A 17,281-nucleotide genomic window follows, 5' to 3' on the forward strand; every position below is an offset into this window, starting at 1 on the left:
TTGCCTTTACGCTTCGTGAATTTGGCTAAGCTACAAAAGGATGAAACTCTGGACCAAGTTTCAGTAAAAACTATAAAGGCATTACTTGACTTAAAAGTCCAAAACCACCAAATGAATACTCAAATCAATGCATATGACAATCACTTAAACTGGTACTTCAAACCACCACAGTTTATTCACCTTATTTTGGCAGTGATTGTCGTTCTTTCCATCTATTTCCCACAGCGTAAAGGCAGAATAAGACAATACTATGACCCTGCATCCTTCACACAGCAATGTTTCATTACTGGCACCATACTTTAGTACTCACCTCTTACAGCTCAGCATTCATGATGGAGAAAGTAATTTTTATGTATAATTAAAGTGAAAAAAGCATACACTACATGAAACCTACTAAGTTTGAATTTAATCATCTGCTATGATCTATTTTACTTTATTCAGTGACTGCAGTTTATACTACTACTTATTCTCATTTGTCCTCATATCTACTAAATAAAAGGTTAACCACAGGACTTCATCAATCATCATCATCATCCAGTTTCCCACATATAAGGTCAACCCCACACTGCTGACATAACATTAAATACAGTACCTCAACACTGACCAGCATTAAGAAGAGGAAAAATAACTTTAAAATGTAAGAATGTGAAATAAACAGAAAGCCAGGGCACCTCTTTCTAACATTCCAAGAACCTGATGAGCTCACAACATGATGAACTTCCTGAGGTGTAGCCAATGAACTTCACCTCCTGACCCCTCACCCTTCACTCCACACCCACATTTATCACTTCCTACACCATAAAAAGCCCGTAAATACAAACTCATTACCCTGTTAGGCATTGCTACTTATAATTTTGGGTTATATTACGCCCAAACGATCCCAAAATCCTACGGTAAAAGCCTAAATAATGGGTTTCCAATGATCATCACTTCCTGAAACTGCACCCTTTACTTAACACTCAAATTTACCATTTCCTACACCTTTGGAACTTTATAAATACCCCTCATTATCTTGCTCACATATGCTAGTAGTATGATGGCTGAAATTAATCCTAAACCACCCCAAAATTTTTAGGTAAAGGCCTAAATAAGAACAAGTGTTTCAAACGGACTGAACTGACACTTCCTCGATAGGCCCTCCCCTTCCCTCCCCCCTCATGTTTCACCTCATTTCTACCTCCCGCTACCTCATTTCCTCTCACCTGTGTATTCTGAGGCCATGTCCGTCCTGCCTGGCCACACTGCCGTCCAGAGGTGGCCCATGGAAGTGCCACGGGGTAGGAAATCAGCTTGTGAAATGAGGTCACTCTTGGTTTGTTGTGATTTAGACCCAGCAGTATTTTGGTGGGGGCGCCACCTGTCAACAGTCCAAGGCACTAACACGGCACACACTGGCTCTCTTTCTCACTCTCGCTCACTCTCTCACTTTCACACTCACTCGGGCACCCGCTCTTCATCTTAGCCCGTTTCTCAGTGTCAGCTATATATATTATCCATTTTATTTTTCCGCCTGTCAGCGAAACAAGGCAGTACTCGGTACTTTCCCTCCCCCCCACTCTCTCTAGTCATTTTCACTATGGTTTCCTTCAATATGATGCATCTTTTTATTACCTGTCCACTGTCCACGGTACACACAAGATAGTCTATCTCAATCTCACTTTCTCTCTCACTCTCATTCTCTCACTCTCACTTTCTCTCACTCTCACTTTCTCTCTCACTCTCTTTCTTATTAATTCATTTCCGCACTCTGTTTTCTAATCTTGCATGTCTTTTTTAGTCTTTCATATGCCATCGAAAGACACTACACAACATTCTCTCTCTCTCTCTCTCTCTCTCATTTTCTTGCCCTCAGACTTTGCCCACTCTCCTTACTATAAATAGTAGTTGTCCATGACTTAGTTTTACTCTTCCTGTCCTGTCCTTTCTCTCTCTCTCTCTCTCTCTCTCTCTCTCTCTCTCTCTCTCTCTCTCTCTCTCTCTCTCTCTCTCTCGTGTGTGTGTGTATGTGTGTGTGTGTGTGTGCGTGTGTGTGTGTGTGTGTGTGTGTGTGTGTGTGTGTGTGTGTGTGTGCGCGCGCCCTTGCCGCTTTCTGTCTGTACAGTAGGTCTCCCCCTCAAACTTTCGTCCCTTGTGTGTTAAGGAAAGAGTTACAAGGTATTACAAGCACAAACAGTACCTCAAAAGGTCATACGAGAGAGAGAGAGAGAGAGAGAGAGAGAGAGAGAGAGAGAGAGAGAGTCAGTTCTTTCAATACCACTGATCTAAGGTGTGTACTGTTAGTGTAAGAAACAGGAGGGCCTCTGTCCATACACCGTCAGTTGAGAGAGAGAGAGAGAGAGAGAGAGAGAGAGAGAGTGTTGGCTTCCCTCCTCCCCATGAAGGAAATTGTACAGGAAAGGCAGAAGGAAGTATTCACACTCATGCTTCTGTACTGTGTCGTCCGACCATGAGAAGGTTAAAAAGTGGGATCCTGCAATTTTGTGCTGGAAGAGAAACTTTTTAATGAACCCCTTTTCTTATATTTATTTATATAATTTATAGATTACGTACAGCTGATAGCCTCTTCAGTATAATTCCTGTTTCTCTCTCTCTCTCTCTCTCTCTCTCTCTCTCTCTCTCTCTCTCTCTCTCTCTCTCTCTCTCTCTCTCATTTCTTTGTTTGTTCTGTATTGTGAACAAACTCTCTAAGCATGAAAACAATGATGACCTCGTAAGATATGCCAGCAGCTGATAAGGGGTGATTGAATCTGCTTTTGAACGTTTTTGTTGTTATTACTGTTGTTGTGGCCTCTGTCTTATCTAAACATGAACTCTGTAGACTGCAGGCTGAAGTCTTCCTCCCCTTACAGTCCACCATCTTCCTTTTGGGGACAGGGAAGTAGCTTCATTATACATACACAATGGAATTACTGAAAGAAATGCATTTTTTTTTTAAATTTCTTTTGATGGTCTCTTAGAGTGAAACATTTACCCCTTGTGAGAAGATGAAGTATTAGAGAGAAAGAGAGAGAGAGAGAGAGAGAGAGAGAGAGAGAGAGAGACTAATACAAGCAATCTCTTTCATCCCTTCACCTGCACTCTACCCCCTCAACCCCTCCCCAAACGACCTTCTCCCCTCCCCTCCCCTTAACCTCTCCCCTCTTTCGTCTCCACCTCTCCTTTAGATCCCCCCCCCCTCTCTCTCTCTCTCTCTCTCTCTCTCTCTCTCTCTCTCCATGTCAATTAAAAAATATAATCATCAAAAGATAGATATTAAGGTTACCAACACATTTCCAGTTATATGGAGCAAACACAGGACGAGAGAGAGAGAGAGAGAGAGAGAGAGAGAGAGAGAGAGAGAGAGAGAAAGAAAGGTGGAAAAATATGAGGGAGTGCTGTGTGTTGTTCAATAAAGGATCACATTCTAATATACATAAACACGACAACTTCTTAATGTATTACTATGCAGATTTTTCACACATTATTTTCTTGACAATATTTCCATTAAGCGTAAAATTCCTTACATTCTTGAGCCAAACTGTACAGGTGTCATAGGAAGCTTCGTAACACCTCTTCCATAGCGACTAATTTTGTCTATTACTTCTTAACATTCTCCTGTATATTATCTTTAATGTCGACATCGTTTTCATCAGTAGCTTAATATACAAGAGGATGCTGTATGTAATTTGAGGAATAAATTGCTATGGAACAGGTGTTAGGAAACTTCCAAAGCCATTTAAAATACTTTTGACCCTAAGGAAAAAAAAAGAGCATCCATCAGCCCTTCATCCAGTCTTGTTTTTCCCCATTAGAAGGGTAGGGGCTCGGGGTTAGGCTGCACATTTTCAACATTTATGGCGAAGGTGACCAGCCTCCCTTATCCCTGAGTGGCATTATGTGAGCAATAAACCCCACCCATCCCTTGGTTATAAACCCTTACAGGCTGAGTCTGGCTGGAGCACCTTAACCCACTAAACCACCAGGCGTCGTATGGTTATATGGTTACAATCCAGCGTAGTAAAACTACATCGAGTGAGTGGGCGCCCCCACCTACCAAACAGATAATAATAAAATGGGAATTATTTTTGTGCTAGCTATGACTAGAGTAAGAACTAAATTAATCTAATATTCTTAAAAATAAAAAATAAAAAAACAGACATTTTCACCAAGTAATAGCACACACACACACACACACACACACACACACACACACACACACACACACACACACAATACTGTCTAGTCGTATTCTGTTTCCTTTCCCTTTCTCTCTCTCTCTCTCTCTCTCTGTTAGTTTTAATTTTTCTCTTTCATTCAAATGATTCAGCTATTTATCGTGTTTTTCTCTTATCCAAATATGTATAAAATGAATGAATAATGAGAAATAAATAAGACTATCAAGGACTCCTGTGCGAGAGACTGAAGATGATGAAAATTAAAATGACAAAAATAGATAAAAAATAAAGAAAGATACATTTAGTAACATTTAGGCCGCTCATGTTTTGAGATTTTTTTACAATACTCTGTTCACTTTAATTTGTCCTAGAAATGAGCTCTGTTTTGAATACTGGTTGTATTAAGAAAGTAATATATGGTGATAATCACGAAGAAGTGTAATGGGAATGATGCAGAACAACAGTATTGTCTTACTGAGTCTCAAGGGTACTTAAAAATCGGCTTCAAAAGGACAGAAATCTCCGCCACTTGGTTTACTTTCACCTGATAGAAATGGACCATTCACAGCTAACCCCCTTCACTACAGGTAAGTATAGAGTGGCCCATATATAACGGACTTCTTGCTTCAATATCAGCTCACCATAAAACAAACAGCGATCTTTATTAACACACTGCTCTCTCAGTTCTAATAATTTTGTTTCCGCATGGATGGCAATTGAGTCGGAGGTATACTGTAGAGTTCCCCAAGTTCGACAGGGCAGAAGATAGAGCTCAAAAACACTTACGGGATGAGGATGATTGAATACTAAGTCACCATCAACCATGCAGCAATCTTTAACCACACTCCACGTTCTTGAGTCCTGTTTTTAGCTGTGTCATCGTTGGTGACTGTGGAGTCGGTGTGGCGCTCCTCAAGACTGGTTTGGGTGAGGATAGAGAACAGAAACACTCTCTGTGTTACCAGTATTAAGTCATCGCAAACTAATTAACGATCTTTATCAATACTCCGCGCTCTCAGTCCTGTTTTTTGGTTGATTCTTCGTCACTGGCACTGGAGTCGGAGGTGTGGAGTTCCTTGAGCTCGACGCGGGTGAAGATGGTGCGCAGGAACACTCTCAGAATTAGGACGGTCCATAGGAGGTTGAGGACCAGCAGGAGGGTGAGTAGACCCATGAACAGATAGGCAGACGGCATGAACATGTAGGTGGTACCCTCGAAGAACACACTGTGCATCACCCAGAAGGGGTACATGATGCAGCGGGTGAAGATCCAACTCACCAGGAATATAGCAAAGACGACATTGGCCAAGCTCTTCTTGTGAGCATATATGAGCATCTTCGCTATAAGGAGCGGTACATCGGCCCACTCATGAACCAGCAGCACCAATGTCCCTATACGTATGAAGTTGCACACCCACGAGAAAGTCATCAATGCTACCGTGCAGATGTGGTGCACGAAGATCTTTAAGCGACCATCATTGACCCTACGAGGAATGATCGCCTCTGAGATCAGCACACTGTAGTAGAAGGCCAGCACAAGGATGTAATACCACCGCACGTCACTGTCCAGGTTGTGGTAGGGGTATTCCCGCCAACACAGCGAAGTATCCCACACCCACGGTTTATTGTACATGATCACCCAGCCAGCCAAACAGAAGCAAAAATGGTACACCACCGTGGCACCAGATGTCAGGAAGTAGTCGTGTTGAGTGAGACGGCTGGAACGATGGCGTACTCGCAGCCAGTGCTCTGCCTGTCTCGTCGCCATGCTGGCTTGCTGTGCAACCTCCTCAAGCACCGAACGGGGAGGCTTAGTCTTGTGGCGACGGTACACGGCCTCCAGGGGCGGGCACGGCCGCGGTGGCGGGGGGCGGTTGTTGGCCACTCCAGCAGACCGGGCCAGCGGGGCCAGGAGGCGGGGCTCCACCCACAGGTGCTGCACCGCCAGGAACACCAGCGCCATCACCAGCGGCCACAACAACACGTCTCTCGTCTGGGGCAGCTGGTGCGTCTCACTGTTCTCAAGGTCCTCCCACCGCAAGCCAGCCGGTAGCCAGAAGTCCTCCCTCCACACACCACGCCATACCCACTGCGCCAAACCCGCCACCTGTATAGTAATTCCATCAACACCACTATTAGTATTATCATCATCATCATTATCAGCCCATAGCACAGCAGCCTGCAGGCGGACGTCTTCATGCTACACCCACTGGGTCACACCTACCTTCTGCACAATAATTCTATAATTTAGTATCACCATTATTATTATTATCATTATCCCACCGCACACATGACGACAGCTAGAAGCACTCATGCCACACACCATGCCACTTCCCACTGCACCATACCTGCCTTCTGCACAATAATTTCATCACCATCACCACCATTACAGTAGCATCATTAGTACCACCATCACCACCACCATCATCATCATCACCATTATTGTCCTAACTTAATCTCTCATTGAAAATATCTTGACTTTGTCTCTATTCTTTGTTTCCATTAAAATACTACGGTACAGTTTTGAGAGGTAACAAAAAGGTTGTTAGGAAGCCTGCAAAGCCACATAAAAAAAAGAAAAAAAAAATCTTCCCTCTCCCCTATCACCTGATACCAAGAATAAACACTTTCATAAAACCATCACATTATCATGCATTGTTTAGTCTTCAACATAATCTTTTTATCACTATCATCTTATCAACTAAGGGAGTACCGGTACCTACAACCTGGCGAAGGGGTTAAGAAACTGTACGTTGCTCACTTTGACTTGGTCTAAAATTGCTCCCTGTATATTTTCATTGCTGAACTGTAACAAGAGACTAATACTAGATTATGATGCTAGTCATGAAGAAGTGCAATGGAAAGGATGCAGAACCGAAGCATTGCCTTTTTTTCTGCCACTGAGATGGGGGAAATAAGTTGCAGAAGAGCGAAAATTTCCTCCTAATGTTCATTTACTTTAACATAGCGGAGATTTACCTCTTTTTTTCTCGTTGCTCAGCGGCAGAATAAGAAAATTCTACGGCTCTACATCATCTCCATAGCTCTTCTTCGTGACTAACATAATATTCTAGTGTTAATCCATCGTGGCTTTAGAGGTTCCGTAACACATCTTCCTTGGGGATTTATTCTGCAAGTTATACATCAATATCGTGTATGCTACAGATGCAAACTATGTTGATGTTACAGCGATATAACAACAAGCGAGATGTTAATGTAATATGCAGAGTAAATCGCCAAGAAAGAGTTGCTACGAAGCCTCCTACGCAACCCAGAATAAGCCCTTGGTCGTAATCATAGAGAGAAGGGCTAAGAATACCGTAATGAGATGGCTATTAGGAAGCGACGCCATATTATTGAAACTGAGTTCGGCGGGGTACAGGCAGGCCCATGATTTACTTCCACCAGTTCCAAAACGCCTGTGACGATTTCATAGGCTGCAAGTAACCCATTCAGATCAGAGACTTCTTTTTTATTCTTTCCACTTCCAGACGATTTTTGACAACTTAGAAAAAAATCTCTCGTCTTCCAGGGGTTACTGAAGGCTGTATCTAACCCCCTCCAGTTCACCATAAAGCTGAATAAAATCGTCTGATGTAAGCAAGACTGAAAATGAGAACACTGGGTAGAAATGGATATCTTTGCGTAAAGTTATTGGCAGCGAGAGAGAAAGCTTAGATTTAACTCTCTCTCTCTCTCTCTCTCTCTCTCTCTCTCTCTCTCTCTTTTGATTATGTATGTCAGAAATGATGCTAACATTTAAATATGATTAAAAATGTTCCGGCTTCAGCGATGATGATGATGATGAACTTCTTACCGTGGAATTGGGATGGATAAAATGGGAGGACGTCAGCCACTCTTCCCCTTCCACGTATCCCTTCATCTCAGCAACAGACTCAGCCATCCACCTCCCTCCACTCTCTCACTCCACATCCGTCCCCGCTCCTCAGCCTATTGGCACTAAGTGGATGCAGATATTCCCAACCACCCCCACCTTTCCTCCCCCCTCCCCCTCTCTCTTTCTCCTCCACCTGTCATCTCCCCCTCCCTGTTCCTATCTCTATCTCCTATCTTTCTCTTTACCTTGAAATTCTCATTCCTCTCTCTCTTTCTCCCCTTCATCTTCCACCCCTGTCTCTCCACCTCCCCCCTCCATCCTCCACTACCCTCCCTTTCTCTCTCCCCATCTTCCTATCTACCTACTACTTCCTGTGTCTCTTCACTTCCCCTATCCCCTTCTCTCTCTCCACTCCCCTCCCTTCTTATTCAAAACCTCCCTCCTTCCTCCCCCTCTCCATCGTTATCAGCTTCTCCCTCCCTCCACCCCTACCTCTCCACGTCAACTTCTCCCTCCCTCCACCCTCCTTATCAATCACTCCCTCCCTCTACCCTCCTTATCAATCACTCCCTCCCTCCCCCTTCCTCCCTATTCTGCTATCCCTCTGACAAAGCCACAAGTACCGTAGATTCCTCATTAAGTTTATAACCCACCGCACAACAATCACCTACTTGCTTCTCTTCCTAATTACTCTCCCTTTTTCCCTCCTCTCTCCACCTCACTCTGTCTCCCTCCCCCTCCTCTGTCTCCCTTTCCTCCTCCGCAGAGATAAGTGTAATCGTGGCTATGAGGTGGCTGGGGGGGAGGGGGGCGGCCCCTACCTCCAGTTAGAACCTTGGCCAATGGCCACCCACTAGACACCTATCTGAACGTCGGTTTCGGTCGGTTTCGGTCGCGTTCAGTAGCTTTCGGTCGCTTTTGGTGGGTTTCAGTCAGTTTCCATTGCTCTCGGTCGCTTTTGTTTGTCAGCATAATTCACAGCCTAACTGTATATAACCTATATCGCCCTGTCCCTACCTTGCCTCGCCCTCCCTTTACTTCACCCTGCCCCTGCTTAACCCTCCCTCTTCCTCACCCTGCCCCACCTCTCCCTGCTCCCTCCTTCACCCCGCCTATGTTATTGGCTGATACTGTCCTTATCTTATCATTTCCCTGTCTGTGTGGGTATGATTAAATCCCCCACCCATATACCTAACCCATTAACCTCTCTCTCTCTCTCTCTCTCTCTCTCTCTCTTTGAGCATAATTATAATTATATACCCCAACCTGCTTAACTCACCTCCTCTTTCTCCTCTCTCTAGCAGCAGCAGCAGCAGCAGTAGCAGCAGAAGCAGAGGTGGTAGTAGTACAAGTAGTAGTAGTAGTAGTAGTAGTTGTTGTTGTTGTTGTTGTAGCAGTAGTAGATGCAACTCCAGACTCATCTCTGCGTGAAACCATGTAGACTGCAGGACGAAGCTGGCCTTCTGCAGTCTACGACCAACGTTTCAGGGGATAGGGAGGGAGTTGAGGGATTTTGGTATAACCGGGCAGCTCCACCGTCCGGTCAAATTGGTGTCACCACGTGAAGTACACCACAAAAACAAAGACAGGTTCAGCCCTAAACCACCTCAATCAGGTGACATACATATTTTTTTTCTAGTTTATTCTTTTCCATTTACAGACGCAAAGATTCGGTTCACGAGAGATTTTCCGACCAAGATAGACATGGCCTTCAAAAACCCCTTCGCCACTACAGACCCTTTTCAAGCTAATTAAATCGTCTGGTGATAACATGAATAGGATACAAATAGGCATCACGTCATCGCATGGAAGGCCTTCATAACAGCAAGTCCAGTGGGCAAACTTTAATTAGTTGGGTCTAACTCATATAAATAAAATACTGGAAAACATTTTTTTTTTAAATAATTCTGTTTCCTTTCTGCAGGTTATGTGAAATCTGCATATAGAAACAAGAGGTATTTTTCCCCTTCAGGTGGCTTGGCAAAAATGTGGGAAAAAAAAAAGAAAAAAGTCAGGACCACGAAGATCCATCTCCTGAAACTGCCAATTGTGTGTGTGTGTGTGTGTGTGTGTGTGTGTGTGTGTGTGTAATCAAGTCCACCAGAATGAGACAGACAGCGATGTGGACAGCGACCTGACGTAGTGCCAGCAGCGTGGTGGGATGTACAGGGCGTGCCCGGGTCCCAACACCAAGTCGTGGTAGCGAGCCTTCTTCAGGAGCGGCCATGTTTCCTCAGCTCCCTTGGCCTCGATGTCGGCTTGTGAGGTGTTACTGAGCAGCGGGTCCGGGTGTGGGTACAGGAATGGAGTCTGGTCCTCCGTGTATACTCGAATGTACTTGTACCCCAACACCTTGTATGGAAGAAGAGCACTTAATCGAAAATTTTCTCTTTAAAGAAAAAAAAAAAAACGGCAAAAATTAATGTAACACTGCACATGTTCTGGCAAAATAAAGAGAAATGAAGCAAGAAATTATCAGTCTATCATCCAATCTTTTATTGTCTCATCAACAGTGTAGGGGCCCAAGCAAGACTTCTTTGTCAACAAAAATTGTCCATCCCTTGCACGTAAACCATTATGGGTTACATGCCTGGAACGCTTTAACACATTAACTTGGTTTCTTTCTTTACTGTAGAGTCACCTGAAGCCAGTAATGCATCAAGTGAGTGGATGGTTGTTGATCCCACTTACCACCTACATACAAGAAATAATAGTGGAAAAACAGAGCATGGCACTATGGTATCCAATCCATGAGTCGAAGATGAAACTGTAAAACAAGCCAGTACATGTGGAGTGAGGATGGGTAACAGTAGGGATGAGATCAAGATACTAACCTGTACAAGGATATTATGGTCGGGGTCATGGTGTAGGGGACTGACAGTTCCACAGGGGCCCAGCCATGCGTGAAGGCGGGGCGGAGTGTCCCCTAGATGGCAGTAGTCTGGTATTAGAATGTCATCCCTCAGCTGGGGAATTTGGTCCAGTAGTTGGTGCTGTGCTAGGTATCCTGGCCCTTCCCCAGCCCCGTCACTCCCTTCCTCGGCCCCGTCATTTCCCTGGCCCCGCCCAGTAATGTAGGTGGTGATGTAGTCATCCAGGGTCATGAGGCGCTGGTACCAGGTGTGGTCGGTGTAGCGTGCCCCCACCTCGACAGGAACAGTACGGGACCCAGCTATTTGTCTAAAGTACCCCAGTGACCACAGCTGTCGTGCCGGCCAGTGTTCAATGATGCCCTGCAGCTCCACTGGCACACCCCGCCCCATATACTGCAACAGGAAGCGGTCCAGGGCGGGGCAGTGCTCGCTGGGTAGAGGATGAGTCACTGTGGCTGGCGCATCTGAAGGACACAAAAATATATACCGGTAGTACATGATAACATAGACTGCGGAACAGAGGTAGTATTCTCATCAGCTTAGCAAAGTTTCTAGCATTTTTTCTTCAATCTCTGCAACATGATTACGTATTTTCATATTTTTTTCTTGCTACCACGAGACGATTCTGTTAAAGTTATGTGAGACTTCGCTGAGTCAGGGGTTAAAGGAAGCAATATGTAACGTCTCATGTTCAAAAATTCTCTCCAAAACTGAATAGTACAGCCTAGTGGTAGCAATAATACAATATCATATTTGTCGTCGGAATGAAGTGATTATTATTATTAGTTTATTTTGCGTATTACACCTTATTATTCTTCTGTGTTATCTTCATCGTTTTAATATTGACATAGGGACATGGGAAAAGTCTGCACTATCCTTTTCTTGTCCTTCCTACAAAAATAAATCACAAACAGTTATAATCGGCTTGCTTTCGCCTGACAGAACTGGGTCATTGATGCACCTTTAATACCATGCCGTGGTTGCTTGAAATTCGATGACCCATAGTTATTAGGCAGGAATGAATCTCCTTGGTTTTTGGCCAACTTAACTTCCAATCTGATTACATCTGACCATTAACTGAGCAGAAAGGGGTTAGGGATCTATGTCAGGTTAGAGTAAACGCACTGTTGTCTGATCATAAGTTCGATTACGTATCTCGATCCTGACCTGGACACGTAGGGGGCATCTCATCCTCCTCATCCAGCACGGTTCGCACTGCCATCCGAGCGAAGGCGTTGAGGGAGGCGGGTGGGGAGTGGAGAGGGTTGAGATCGGGGTCACCGCCCATCAGCAAGCCACGGTCGCACGCTCGCACCACGCCCACAACCTCTGCCAGCTGGGCGGGTGTGGGCGGGCCGGGATTTGGATAGAGGCGCGCTAGAAGGCGGCGCAGAAGTAGCCCCACGAGCGCAACACTACCCCATGTGAACACCAGACGCCATGACAAGGGCACGTCTCGCCAGTGGCCTGTAATATCACACATCATTGGGTTACCTCGCTGCACACACACACACACACACACACACACACACACACACACACACACACACACACACACACACACACACTTCAAGCAGCACATACCACACAAATTTCATACTGTCTTAGTTGGCTGAAATGGAACACTATTTGAATGATGTTAGAAGACAACTCAAACTTCTAGCCACGCAGTCTTACAATGGGGATCAACACTAGCCTAAACCTAAATCTTCTAAAGTCGAGTGGTCACTTACGAGAGCAAGATAAGTTACTGACCTGTGTTCAGCTTCTGCCAGGTATAGTCTAGAAGGGAACTGGCTGAGACTAGAGTATCTTGAGGTACATGTGGGGTGGTGGCAGAGGTTGGGGTGGTGTCAGTGTGTGAAATGGTGTCACCTTGTTGGCAGGGTGACACCACTTCCTGCAGCAGATCGGAGAGAGTTTGAGTCACCCAAGCTCCGACTATATTTCTCTCAATTCCAGCAGGTAGCCTATGTCCTCTCTCACCTGGTCGCTTCCTGTTCTCCTCATATTTATCACCGTCTCTGTCGTCTCTCTTCCTCTTTACTCCTGTTTTCTCTCCTCCGTCTTCCTCCACTTCACTCTCCCTCTCCTCAACATTCCACAGTTCCTTTGTCACTCTTTCCATCAGAATCTTTAGTTCGTATTCTATAATTTCCAGTAAGCTCTTTTCTCTCGCCGATTTCTCATTTGTTGTTTTCTTTACTCTTCCTTCACTCTCTTCCATTCCTTCTCCACTTACTGATACTTCCTCCTTTTTCATTTTTTCTCTTTCACTCGCTCGTTTCTCCTTATACTTCGTATTCCCTGCACTTTCATCATCTCCCACACCCTTTGACATTTCTTCCTCTTCCATCTCTTCTGCTTATTCCTCCATCACCTCACTTTCACATAGTTGTTACCGAGTAGATAAGTTCATATATTTCTTCTCCTTTGGCTGGGATCTCCCTCTTCCACCTGAGAACAAAGGAAAACGCTGTAAAATGTGAAAGAATAAATATGAAAAGAAACTCATACTGTTCAATAACCCCTAAAGCTTTTCAATTTTCTGTGACACTAACTTCCTCTCTTCTATTTTGTGGGGAACTATTTTCAGAGGCAACGCTATCTCATTGCCCGTGCTGCCTGTAACCTTCCCCTCCCTGCCATTCGACCCCCTTTGTCCAGCCCAAGGCGACTGTCCGGAGAATCCTTCGGGAGGGGTCCAGGGAGGGTCTAGACCTGAGTATTTGTGCAGACCGTCCCACCAGCGTCACCGTCCAGCAATGTGACAACTGCCGCGGGGTGCGACACATCACGGCAAGCACCTCACCTTCAGCCGTCTCTGTGATGTGGCCGTTGCCCACATTAGCCTGGGGTATTGCTCCCTGTGTGAAGTCACAATACCCTTCATACACTAACTTGGCATAAACTATCTTCTCATCTTGAATGCTAAGTTGTAACAAGAGATTAACACTAGATTATGGTATTAGTCACGATGCAATGTTGTGGAAAGAATTTAAAGCCATAGTACTGTCTTATTCCGCCACTGAGCTCCTGAAAAGCTGCAAAAGGACGAAAATCTTGGGCAAGTGAAGGTGAAAGGAGTAGACGACCGGCCACTTTCAAGCTCTGCAGGCTCTGTAACGCTTCCATGGCTGAATCATTCTCCCATCAAAATGTCAACTGCATCACTATTGCCCCTTTAAACCCCCTGGCTTATCGATTTCCTATTTGTGTGACTATCGCAAATCTTGACGTTCGGGGGGTCATTCTCTTCCCTCGTCCCAAAGTCATGCTACTGATTCCCTAACACATGGACATTCTCTGTCTGTCTGTCTCTCATCGGTTTTGTTTTTCCAGGAATGACAATGAAAGAACAGTGCAATATAATCCAGTGCCTCCTGTTCATCCTACAAAAAATATATGATGCGTATGTAAGAGAAGTGATCGTAGCTTTACATATTTCTTTTGGCAGGAAGGACAAGAAAAGAGATTGCAGGAGCTCCATATGTCTCTAGTTCTTCCTGCAAACCGTTGTAAGTTGCGACATTGAATCGATCGTAAAAATATGTCGGCGAATCCCACCCAGACCTGCTATCTTATCGGGGACATGAGGCGGGGAGATAAGGCACTACAATCGGGGACAAAGTTAGGCTTATACAGGGTGTTCAATAAATAACGCTCATCTAGATGGGTCAGTATGCTGATGTGGGCGTGGGTGCAGCAATGGCAGTAGGGAATGGAAAGCGACGCAGGATACATATTGATAACGCTGATTGTGTAGTCCTTGTAAAACACGAGAAATCACCCGGCGGAGTGGAAAAAGAGCGCATTATATGAACTACCCTGTATTTCACCTCCTATTTTTCACTCTAATTTGCTGCTAATGTTCCGAAGTTGAAAGAGGCTTGGTATCTTTCTCTGCCCCAGGATGACTCTGTGACATGATGCGTCAGGGAGGAAAGTGACGGACATGCCTTAAGTGTGAAGTAGACGCAGTGAAAGTGTAAGCGAAAGTGAAGCGTACTTTTGTGTCTGGCTGTACAAAACCGGATTATCCCATGAATGCTTCGGCTGTCACTTAAAACTTTTGCTGCGCTTTTACACGATAGTGCGTTTAACATGACAAAGATTCCAAGCCCATTTCAGAGCGGTTGAGGGTCGATTTCGGTAACTGCCAAAAAGACTTATGTATTCCTACCCAGACGATTTTATTAATCTATTTTGGAACTTTCAGAACTGGAGGGGTTTGATACAGCCTTAGCCCCTTCAGTAGCCTACGGTCACGTTGTTCTTAGATCCTTGCTGCTGTTCAGACGGCTTTACTTATCATTGGAAATATTTTTTTTCGATAACGGGAAAGAGAGAAAGAGAGAGAGAGAGAGAGAGAGAGAGAGAGAGAGAGAGAGAGAGAGAGAAAGGCGTTTACAAGAAAAAAAAAAATCGTCATTGAACTGAAGGGATTAATTTACCCCTTCGCTACTACAGAACTTTACTGTTAAATCTAATCGTCTGGGGGAGAAAGAAAAAGCTATCAAAAAAGTAATCGTAGTGAAGAGGCTAAGAATCCTGAATGCTGAGTCTACGAAGGAGTTACTCACTTCCAATGCTCATCTTATCATAGTCCTCACCATTTTATCAGCATTATCATCATCATCATCGTCGTCACCACCATAACTAGCGTCGTCGTCATCATCATCATTATCGTCATTATCACCATTATCATTTTTTTATTTAGTCAATCTTATTACATTTCCTCCTTCTCCCCTTTCCTCTTCCTCGTCCTCCTCCTCCTCCTCCTCACCATCACCATCACAATCATCATCATCATCATCATCATCACCACCACCACCATCATCATCATCACCACCACCACCATCTTCATCGTCATCACCACTACTACCACCACCACATCATCATCATCATTATTTTTCACCTAACCATTCTTCGCACACTTCCTCCTCCTCCTCCTCCTCTTCCTCCTCCCCGTCGTCATCATCATCATCATCATCATCATCCCACTTAAATGCACCTTAGCTAACCCGCATAACCCCAACAGTACTTAACCTAGCAGGGCTTGAATGTTATAACTCTCAGCACTAACTCCCTCAAGTCGAAACAACTCTAGTATTCTATTGCAGTTGATGCCAGACGATTTTATTCAGCTAAGAGTGAGTCATAGGAGCCTGAGAGTGATAGTAATTTATGGTATTCGCACCACGCTTAGGAAGGCTGGATAAGGCGATATAAGAAACGATAAATAATGACGACAAAAGATGCTATGTGGAATGAATCATTTCACGCAGATGGCATATATGACTGTTTTCTTTCATTCCATCATATAGTTCTCCCTCCTCCTTCTTTTTCCCTCCTCCTCCTCCTTCTTCTTCTCCTCCACCTCCTCCTCCTCCTTCTTGCTGCGCCAGATAATTTCTTCCAAATTTGGAGAGCCCTGTTCCAGTGAAGGGGTTAAGGAAGACTGTATCTAACCCCTTCATTTTGAAAAGTCTCTCCTAAGCTAAAAAAAAAAAAAAAAAAATGAAAGGACACACACACACACACACACACACACACACACACACACACACACACACACACACAAAGAGGTACTCGGGCTGAAATGCTTGGGAATTGGTAAAACTGTTTTCCCTCTGTGTTGAGTCATAGCATCCGCTGATCACATGAAGGGGGGCTGGCACACACACACACACACACACACACACACACACACACACACACACACACACACACACACACAAAACCGTGAGATATGAGTAATGTTTATCAGCGTAACGGTGGTGGGACATGATTGGCTGTTGGCTGGGGTGACGAAGGCGTGTCCCTTCTGGTGATAGGCTGGATGCGACCGCGCCATGATAAGCAAAAACATAATACATCCCACCTTTTCCTCCTCCTCCTCCTCCTCCTCCTCCTCCCTCCTTCTCTCTCTCTCTCTCTCTCTCTCTCTCTCTCTCTCTCTCTCAGGGTAGGTCATGGGGATGGCAGTGAATAAGGAGTATGATGATCATGATAGTGATAATAATAATAATAATAATAATAATAATAATAATAATAATAATAATAATGACCAGACCTCACCCGACCGTCGCAAAGAATAGCAATAAAAACTGCCAATTAAAAAAGGACAAATGAAAGAGGATGGCTACCCAAGAATGTATTAAGTTACAAAGCACCAATCCCATTTTTACCCCCACGAGGAGTAGGGGCCCGGGGCTAGGCTACCGTGGTCCAGTGCAGTTAAAGATAGAAGACCTGCCTGCTTTCCCTGTGGCATTACAAAATCGCAAACACCCAGTCACCTCCTGGGGATCGAACCTACAGTATGCAAGGTCGTTCCCCCGACTGGAACATTCTAACCATAGTACCACCAGGCGCAGGGTCTAGTACACTTACAATGTAAATAAAATGTTATC

At 44.7% G+C, this 17,281-nt stretch overlaps 2 protein-coding genes across 2 annotated transcripts; both read right to left on the minus strand.

Annotated features, from left to right (window-relative positions):
* Positions 1 to 5,169: 5,169 nt before the first annotated feature.
* LOC145406808 (ceramide synthase 3-like) lies at positions 5,170 to 6,446 on the minus strand. The gene is made up of 2 exons (XM_080277905.1): positions 6,438 to 6,446; positions 5,170 to 6,333 (listed from the first exon to the last, which is right to left on the minus strand). Exons 1-2 carry the CDS (start codon positions 6,444 to 6,446, stop codon positions 5,170 to 5,172), a joined length of 1,173 nt encoding a protein of 390 aa, XP_080134031.1.
* Positions 6,447 to 10,046: 3,600 nt separating this feature from the next.
* LOC145406861 (bifunctional peptidase and arginyl-hydroxylase JMJD5-like) lies at positions 10,047 to 13,296 on the minus strand. The gene is made up of 4 exons (XM_080277975.1): positions 12,621 to 13,296; positions 12,033 to 12,332; positions 10,827 to 11,329; positions 10,047 to 10,344 (listed from the first exon to the last, which is right to left on the minus strand). Exons 1-4 carry the CDS (start codon positions 13,219 to 13,221, stop codon positions 10,084 to 10,086), a joined length of 1,665 nt encoding a protein of 554 aa, XP_080134101.1. The 5' UTR covers positions 13,222 to 13,296; the 3' UTR covers positions 10,047 to 10,083.
* Positions 13,297 to 17,281: the final 3,985 nt, after the last annotated feature.

Source organism: Coenobita brevimanus, chromosome 71, assembly GCF_032717465.1.
Source record: "Coenobita brevimanus isolate Jiangsu-jjx chromosome 71, ASM3271746v2, whole genome shotgun sequence".
Classification (NCBI taxonomy): Eukaryota; Metazoa; Arthropoda; class Malacostraca; order Decapoda; family Coenobitidae; genus Coenobita; species Coenobita brevimanus.

Excerpts from the sequence above, each read along its gene's own strand:
- LOC145406861 (XM_080277975.1), bottom strand. The coding sequence starts at position 13,221 with ATGGAAGAGGAAGAAATGTCAAAGGGTGTGGGAGATGATGAAAGTGCA. Across the intron at positions 11,330-12,032 it reads GATGCCCCCTACGTGTCCAG|ATGCGCCAGCCACAGTGACT; the intron begins GTCAGGATCGAG and ends TGTGTCCTTCAG. Across the intron at positions 10,345-10,826 it reads ACCATAATATCCTTGTACAG|GTGTTGGGGTACAAGTACAT; the intron begins GTTAGTATCTTG and ends CTTCCATACAAG.